This window comes from Rutidosis leptorrhynchoides, chromosome 3, assembly GCF_046630445.1.
Source record: "Rutidosis leptorrhynchoides isolate AG116_Rl617_1_P2 chromosome 3, CSIRO_AGI_Rlap_v1, whole genome shotgun sequence".
Taxonomy (NCBI): Eukaryota; Viridiplantae; Streptophyta; class Magnoliopsida; order Asterales; family Asteraceae; genus Rutidosis; species Rutidosis leptorrhynchoides.
In genome coordinates this window covers 660739149-660748787 of record NC_092335.1, presented here as the reverse complement: position 1 = coordinate 660748787, position 9639 = coordinate 660739149, and the positions used below count along the sequence as shown (strand labels likewise).

General features: G+C 34.4%; 1 protein-coding gene across 1 annotated transcript; it reads right to left on the bottom strand.

Moving 5' to 3' along the window:
- Positions 1–5367: 5367 nt before the first annotated feature.
- On the bottom strand, positions 5368–8997 carry LOC139899242 (TOM1-like protein 2). The gene is made up of 3 exons (XM_071882061.1): positions 8354–8997; positions 6597–6875; positions 5368–5993 (listed from the first exon to the last, which is right to left on the bottom strand). The coding sequence occupies exons 1-3, from the start codon at positions 8861–8863 to the stop codon at positions 5661–5663; spliced, it is 1122 nt and encodes a 373-aa protein (XP_071738162.1). The 5' UTR covers positions 8864–8997; the 3' UTR covers positions 5368–5660.
- Between the last annotated feature and the right edge of the window lie 642 nt (positions 8998–9639).

The following is a 9639-nucleotide window of genomic DNA, read 5'->3' as shown; positions in this document are numbered from 1 at the left end:
ATGGCTACCTTATAAGGATAGTCATTGTATATTACCTATGTTGAGATAAAAGGATCAGAACAGTTTTTCAGCTCATCATTTCCTGTAAAGGGTTTACCAGTGTTGACCAGAGTTGACCGAGAGAAGGCTAACGGCTATTTCCTTTTTAGTCAAAAGTAGATTCCTTCAAAAGTACCAAAGCTCCATTCCAATTAAGGAATTAGCTGTTACATTTTCTATCTTATAAATAGCTTAGCTTCTCATTGTAAACAACTACAATTCAGATTATATCAATACAAGTTCATAATAAACCGATCATTATAATCTTATATTCTTTAAAACATGGTATCAGAGCCAACGGTATCGATTCTGTGATCAAGATACTCGTTTTTATGCTTCAATCATCTACCAAAAATATAGCTACCATGTCTAAAATTGACGGTAGCTAAGAAAATCAAGCCGCCATGTCAATTTTAGACGGCAGCTCAAACCATAATGGAAAAACTTACATGGAGGTTCTCTGTTACCCTTCGATCACCAAAAAACCCACTGCCAAAACAGAAACCGTAACCACCATTGCAAACCATCAACCATCTGAACAGCTAAGCTGCATTTACTGTGGTATGTCACAACACACAGTGATTCAATGCTTCAAACTCATAGGATATCCAAAATGGTGGAACAAAGAGATAAATGGCAGAAAGGTAAAGATGATAGCAGATGCTGCCGGCGGCCACCATGCGGTTACTGACAACGGCGTCCCAAAATCAATTCAGAATTCGACAAGAGGTAACTCAAAATTTAATTTACCTCAAAAATCAACCAAATGGGTGAAGGTTAAATCTTCAAACCCTAATGTTACATACGATTCGAAACAATCGACCAAAATGATTAGGATAAACCCTAATCACTCTAAATTTACCGGAATAAAAGAAGCGAATTATAATCGCTTCAATTGTTTACAAAATCTGATGGAAGAAGAAGAGATGAAATCTAATCGATCGGATGAAATTAGGGTTGGGAAGAGGTGTGAAAATAAATATTCCACCCAAAAAGACTGGTCAAAAGGCCTCTCAAATGGGGGATGATTCTAACACACCCTTTTTTGATCCTCACACACCTATTTTAACCTTTTAATCTTCTAATAATACTCCATTTCTTTAAATTGGTGTGTGAGGATCAAAAAAGTGTGTATGAGAATCATCTCCCCTCTCAAAAAGAGGAAACACTAGCCACGCATTTTTAAATAAAAAAAGTGATCATATTTCTTTAATAAAAAACAAAGGATCAAGCCATCACACGTTTTCTTTAAAAAATAAAAAGGCTGATCATATTTCTTTAATAAAAAACAAGGGATCACAAGGGTTTATTGATAGTTTGGACATATCGTTTCTTAAGCCCAATTCAAGTGGGCTTATCAAGACTAAACAAGGTGGGCTTGTTAATAATGATGATTCAGCCCAAAATCTAAATTGCTGTGTTAAAATGGCCAAGATCCTAAATTTAAATTCTTTTGATAAAACCCAATGGGATCAGGCCCAAAAGTTTAACGAGGTCCGAAATTTTGAAAATAAAAATGTGACTGATAACTTATGTTTTATCGGCAAAGCTAATATTATTTCAAACAACGTTAAAAATAGCGAATGAATTTTTGATTGTGGTGCTACCCACACCATGAGTTTTGAAAAATCCGATTTTTATGCTCAATCAAAACCTCGAGTTAGTAAAATTCAAACGGACAATGGAGGTTTTGTACAAGTTGAAGGGGGTGGAAAGATTGAAATTACCCCAACTATGAACTTATCTAATTGTTTATATATTCCAACCTTGTCTCATAAACTTTTATCTGTTAGTCACGTTACAAAAGAATTGAATTGTTCCGTTTTACTACATCCCACTTTCTGTATACCACAAGATCCCGAACCAATACCAAACCATGAGCCAATAGACCCCGAACCAATACTAAACCCCGAGCCTACAGAAACCATCCCACCAAACCATGAGACCACTGAAACCTCCTCGAATAATGAGCATCAAACTCAAGAGGAACAACGTGACTCAAATTCCGATGAAACCACCCAACGATATGTCCTACCTCAAAGAGCCAATAGAGGTGTCCCACCAAAACGATACTCTCCAGAAAAAGAAGCGCAAAGATCTAGATATCCTATGGCTAATATAGCACAAGGAAATCTGTCAAAAGAAGCTCAAAAATTTAATTCCGCAATTTACTCTGAAAATATTCCAACTTCTGTTGAACAAGCGTTCAAATCAAAAAACTGGAAAAAAGCAATGGAAGTTGAAATGGAAGCTCTGAATGATAATGACACATGGGAAAAATGTGTCATACCTCAAGGAAAGAAACCAGTGGGATGTCGATGGGTATTTACGATAAAATATAAACCCGATGGAACTATTGAAAGATACAAAGCACGACTGGCTGCGAAAGGGTACACTCAGACATACGGGATTGATTACTCCGAAACTTTTTCACCAGTCGCAAAGATTGATACCATTAGAGTTCTCTTCTCTATCGCTGTAAATGAAGATTGGCCACTTCATCAATTTGATGTGAAGAATGCTTTTCTCCATGGCGAATTAAAAGAGGAAGTCTATATGGAAGCACCACCTGGATTCACCGACAACTTTAAAAACAGAGAAGTTTGTCGACTTAAAAAGGCTTTATATGGGTTAAAACAATCACCACGGGCTTGGTTTGGGAGATTTACACTATTTATGAAAAAATATGATTTTAAACAAAGCAACTCGGATCATACTCTCTTTTTTAAACGAAAAGAAAATTTAATTACATGCTTAATCATTTATGTTGATGACATGATAATAACAGGAAATGATAAAGAGGAAATTTCTAACTTAAAAATGAACTTATTTAAAGAATTTGAAATGAAAGATTTGGGCAGACTTAAGTATTTTTTGGAGATTGAGGTATTACGATCCCAACAGGGAATATTTATCTGTCAAAAGAAGTATGTTCTTGATTTTCTTGCAGAAACAGGTATGATTGATTGCAAACCAGCTGATACTCCTATGATTCCAAATCAGAAGATATATATGGAAGATGAAGCTGATCTTGCTGATAAAGGGCAATACCAAAGGATGGTGGAAAAACTCATCTATCTTGCTCATACTCGACCTGATATAGCACATGCAGTTGGAGTTGTGAGTCAATTCATGCATCAACCACAGGTTCACCATATGGAAGCCGTAATGAGAATCATCAGATATTTGAAGAAAACAGCGGATCATGGAGTTGTTTTCAAGAAAAATGGGCATCTAAGAACTCAAATATATACAGATGCAAGTTGGGCTGGAGAAAAAGGGGATAGAAGATCTACATCCGGATTCTTTACAATAGTCGGAGGTAATTTAGTTGCATGGAAAAGCAAGAAACAAAAGGTTGTTTCTCTATCAAGTGCAGAATCAGAGTTTAGAGGGATAGCCAAAGGAGTTGTAGAAGCATTGTGGACCCGAAAACTACTAACAGATATCGGATTTCCACCAGAAGATAGCATTCAGATATTATGTGATAACGAAGCAGCCATTGCCATATCAGAAAATCCAGTTCAACATGACCGAACCAAACATGTGAAAGTTGATCGACATTTTATTAGACAAAAATTAGATGATGAAATCATTTCCCTTCCATCAATCAGATCCGAAGATCAGCTAGCTGACATCCTCACCAAATCTGTCAACGGAAGACTCTTCAGCGAAGTTCTTGGCAAGTTGAATATTGAAAACTCCACTATTCAACTTAAGGGGGAGTGTTGAGATAAAAGGATCAGAACAGTTTTTCAGCTCATCATTTCCTGTAAAGGGTTTACCAGCGTTGACCAGAGTTGACCGAGAGAAGGCTAACGGATATTACCTTTTTAGTCAAAAGTAGATTCCTTCAAAAGTAACAAAGCTCTATTCCAATTAAGGAAATAACTGTTACATTTTCTATCTTATAAATAGCTTAGCTTCTCATTGTAAACAACTACAATTCAAATTATATCAATACAAGTTCATAATAAACCAATCATTATAATCTTATATTCTTTAAAACAACCTAATCCACTAATTGAAATTGAAAATTAATCCTAAACTAAAAAAATGGTCTCTTAAATACTTTTTTTAATATATAAAAAAAACAGATGAAGATAGATGAGATCTGCAATTAAATGCATAAATATAAATTTGACAATTTTATTAAGAGTCAAAAAAAGGCGGCCCAACATCACGTTCCCTCATTATGTTGAATACTGAAATTGATAAATACACTACATCAACTATAATCACAAACGTTAATATTATTAAAACAATTTTTGAATTGGAAAAAAAAACTTCCTATGAACATTGACTCATTCATAGAGGGTAAACCTCGAATAATCAAAACTCACCCAGTACCGAATGAATTGTGCATTGGACCATTTCCAACCTTTCCTGTAATATCACAAGCAGTTGGACGCTTTTTAGCTAAAAAGTGAAAACTGCATGTGATATGGCACTAATATTTTCTAACCGTTGTGATATCACACTCCCTTTGGTATAGTCAACAATCGAACTCGGTTGGTGTGCTTCAGTAGATAACTCGATGACCACAATTATAGTTAGATTAGTAAGAACTAAAGCATGCAGATTAAAATAATCAACCCATCTCATTTTTAACTAAACGTTTTAAAACGATCCATTTGTTTATACGACTCGAAATATCAAAATATACACTTGCACTTTAACGATGATATAAAAGTGATGTACATTCATTCATATACTCTCTCAAAATAATTTTCTATTTTATAAAATAAAATACAAATATTCTCCCATAACATTAGACTATCTTATTCATTACATTAGATTAACCAACTTATTATCTCGAATCAAACAAAAAATATTAAACAAAAAAACAATTTATTATTTAAAGGCTTAGGTAGTAAATTAATGATGATATGCTGGGAATGATTACAAAAGGTATGCCATTTCAGTATAATCTTGTGTTCGATAAAAACGTGAATAACAAGATAATGAAAAAAAAATTGCAAGGGAGTCGAAAAATGCTAAAAATAGAAAGTTTTAATGTGGCATTATGGTGGCCACGTGTGTCTTGGGACCTCATTCATTCGAAGCAGCTTTGCATCACTTGAAATAGTTTTTTTTTTTTTTTGGTTAAAGAATTGGGGTTTGGTTAGGTTAGGTTGGGACCTTTGGGCATCAATGTTTTCCCATAGAAATGGTTTTAAATACATAAAGGCGATGATGAGAGGTTGTTTATTTAATGAATCCAGATGTATATTCACTGTATTCGTCAGTTTTTCGGTCCCTTAGACTAGCCATCTCAACTCACGTTCATATCCGACAAACTAGGGACTCAAATATCATTTAAACGAATAATGTTTTCCCTGTTCATTTCTGAATCATATTTTAGCAAACAAAAGAGGTGGCAAAATGGATGGATCCAAATATTTAAGTAACGGTTAACAAGTCATAACAGGGGTCATCACCTGAGCTTACGTTGGCCCATACAATAATTGTGTACTTGGTGTACTGATTAACATTACTACCGAACAAGATCCAAACTGAATAAGCGCGTTCAGAACAATTATTAGTAGGGATTCAAACTTAAAACTCTAATTATTATTAAATGTACCTGGAACTAGCAGTAACACCAATTCCAACATTTGTCAACGGGTTTGTTCCTTCTCGATACTTTCATATTTATTGCTCGGCCCAGTTTGACTTTCTTCTTTGACTTTTAATTCACTAGTTGTAACGATTTCTTCTGCATTTACTGGAGACGGAACAGTTTCTGCAGGTTTCTTGTTATCATCTTTCAATGGGTAGGATCCTAATATCCCTTTGATTTCTTCACACCTGGAGATGATCTGTTCAAGCTCGTCGTGTAGATTCAACGCTTCAAAGAGTAGTACGTCGTCATCAGTTGTTGTTTCGGCTATTCTCTGAACCACCGGCAAAGATTCCTTGCACTTGTCCAGGATACTAACCGTTAGCTCATCCTGCACCCAAGAAACATGCGTACTATTGAAATTTGTAACAATCAGATGAGTGTTTCCTAACCGTGCCTGTGATATCACGGGCAGTTTATGCACTTTTTGGCCAAAAAGTGCAAACTGACTGTCATTAGGCAGTAGTGTCAGTTTACATTTTATAACCGTTGTGTCAGTTTTTCTGTGTCAAATATTGGGTAGGGTGATGTAGTAAAATCTTATTGGAAATTGGGTGGGGAAAAATAAATTAATTATAAAAATATATATTTATTACATCAGGAAAAAATCTGATTGGTTGAAGGCAAAAGTGTCTTTTTTTTGCGTCAATGGCTCAACTGACGAAAACTGACGCAAACTGACGCCCCGTTAAAATCCGTCGGTTTTCGTCAGTTTTGACACATGGACTGACGGAAGGTAATTGACAGACAGTTAGGAGCAGTCTTATAGTGATTTTTTTCCTCTAAAATTGAAGGATATGGTGACCAAGATGGTCCTTTTGTAGAAAAGAAACATAAATAAACATCTTGAGAAATAATATAATAATACATGTTAACGACAGCCCTGACAGAAATATCATTAATATTGATAAGATAAAGCAATCGAAAGACTTACGTTAATCGGTATGGGATCCATTCCCGAATCGATTATGCTTGATAGCAGGTCAACGCTGTTTCTGCCAACCAAAAGCAGTTCTTTCTTTTGCTCCACAGATTGGCGAACGTAAGTATAAGTAGACGCATCATCTTCTATACCCAATAAATCTAAATCTGGCAAAGGGTACCGATCAGAGGTTGTCATAGGTTGTTCATAAACCATAGATTCTGTTGTTTGATGCATAGGGCTCGAGTTTCCTGTGTGTCGCGTGTTAGGTATCCCCTTGGCCTTCAGGTTCTGCAGCATATATATATACACATGCAGTTCTTAGTACAAAGATGTAACGTATAAGTCTACATAGGCAATTCAGTAATTCGACCCATACCTATAATTGGGGTCGATTTGGGTTGGGTTTTCTCCCTAATGAGTTGTAAAGAAAGATTAGCAAAAGGAAAGCAGTATTCGTTACAAGTCGCCCCAAAGTTTATATTTAAGGTATTATTATTGTTCTAGTAATCATCATAATAAACATATAAATTATTTGATAAAGATCAACAAAAAAGAACAATATGTGTTTGCAGCATTGCAGCTAAACCCGACCCCACTGAATTCAACCAATTATAATACCGGTCCCTTTCAACACATTATCCAACCCGTCTACCCTGCCCCTCTTGTCACCTTTAAATTAATGCAAGAGTTAGACAATTTTCAAAAAAACACAAAAAAAAAAAAAAAAGACTTTCAATGTATGTTCTCCGACATTGTGATTATATTCATTTGAAAATAAAACAATTATCACCCCGAATTTTGTTAATTGACTACTTTCATTGAATGTTTGGAGTCAAATGTTGCAATTATTGTGAATTGGAAGGAGTAGGTGATTGTCTAATGGTTAACAAAGGCTTATATGCTTGGATCCATTCGTCAATATAGTACATAATAACAAAATAACAATATACAACGATCTACTAAAATAACCTCGACTATAAATTTCAGAATTAGTTTCTAAATCGAAAACACCCATTTCTATCAAAACCAAAATATGAAACTGACAACCATACAGGGCTTAGCACATATCATGGGTCTCCATTCACATTACATACTTCTAATATGTACGGAAAACAACAATAAAACGAGCCTTGAAACTTGAACAATATCCTATATATGGTGGCACCAATATTATTATGTAGATAATAATGGTGCGTCTAACAATACTACAAGACGAGGTAAAGCTTATAGTATAGATCATAACCATCCAACTTTACATACCAACTCTATCGAAAAATCATTCATATTTACTATAGAGTATACCTTCAACTTAACCTACTAGCTCTATTGCAAATTCTCCAATAATAACTACACCACAATGTTCTTTATATGCATGATCCATTAACACGAAAGTAACATCTTTTACAAATAAACCTCCATATGTATATTGTTCTAATCCAAAACGTTAATTTTCCTACAACAACGCCAACCAGTCCACGCTAAACGCCCAAACCGCCCTCCCCATCAATTAATCGATAAACTTATCTCAATTTTTCCTAAAAAATTGGACTTCACTTTCACTCGAACAAGTATTGAACCTAGGATACTAAAAATTTTTATCATGCCTTGTCTTCATCTACTCAAACACTAGCATAAAAACAATATTGAATTCAATCATTCATACACACAAACACATTAAGTAAAGCAGCATAAACATAATAAAACAACAACAATAATAATATAATAATAATATAACTTTCAATAAAACTATTAAAAAGATGCTTCACCAAATGAGTTTGACGAAAAACAGGCAAATACATAAGCTCATCGGACTCGCCCCAAGCCCGAATCAACCGAACCGCTTTCATTCGATTCCGATCATCAGTCCTAACATCATTAATCATTTCAACCATATCATCAAGTACTTTTTCAGACGCAACTTCAGAAAACACTTTATCACAATTCGAACAACAAGTTTCCAACAAATCGAGACTCAATCGTTGACCAACAATATTCTTATTATTATTCACCCCAATTTTTTTCTTAATAGCTTTAACTATTTCCGTACCATTAAACTGATCATTATTAATCATAGCACAAATACGTAAGTTTAATCCCCAATTAGGTTCTTCTAGGGTTTGTAACGTTGCCTCGTCGACGATTTTGGATTCCGGCGACGGTGATTGTAACATTTCTTTCATTTTTGTGCTTACGATTCGAGACATTTGAACGCTGTTAGTCATTAATCGTTCGCCGAATGATGATGAGGCGAGTTTGAATTTGTCGAGTTTGTCCATGGCGGAATGAGATTGAAATCGATTTGTTTAGCCCTAATCTATGAGTGGAAGTAGTGTGTGAAACGGAAAGTGGAAATAGTGTGTGTAAGATATTTGAGGGGGGTTACGCGTGGCGGTTGAAGTGAGCAGGAAGTAGAAAAGTTATGGTGGATCAATTCAACCAAAGTGATGTGTTGTCGGTTTTTGGTACCATACGTTTAATGCAACTCTTAAATCAGTAGCAATACGTGACACGTGTTTTTATTAATAAAACAATTTAGATTTTTGCAGATCAAAATTCTATTATAATTTTTCTTTTAAAAAAAAAAAAATCTATTATAAACCTGCCTCACAACTATATGGATCGGGTGATGTCATATCCACATCCATATCCATTTAACTTTTGCTCATCCATATCCATATCAATATCCATTTAATTTCAGTTCATCCGTCCATATCCATATCCGATGAATTAAGCGGGTTAATTGATATCCGTTGGATATTATATGAAATGTTAATCTAACGACGATTTTATCAATTTAATATAAATTATAACAAATATAAATATTTAATCTTTATGTTTTTTATTTGTTACACATGTTCGCCGATTGTAAATTTAATTTAGCAAAATACGTTATAATATAAGTAAATATACTTTTAAACTAATTAAATATGTAACTATGAATTTTGTTACTAACAATTTAATAATTTTGACTATCACAACCCTTATTTTAGTTGCTAATTTAAGAATTTATAGGTTATATGTATATGCATATCGATATGTAGATGTATATGCA

Excerpts from the sequence above, each read along its gene's own strand:
- LOC139899242 (XM_071882061.1), bottom strand. The coding sequence starts at position 8,863 with ATGGACAAACTCGACAAATTCAAACTCGCCTCATCATCATTCGGCGAA. Across the intron at positions 6,876-8,353 it reads TTTTTCGTCAAACTCATTTG|AACCTGAAGGCCAAGGGGAT; the intron begins GTGAAGCATCTT and ends TATATGCTGCAG. Across the intron at positions 5,994-6,596 it reads TGGATCCCATACCGATTAAC|GATGAGCTAACGGTTAGTAT; the intron begins GTAAGTCTTTCG and ends TCTTGGGTGCAG.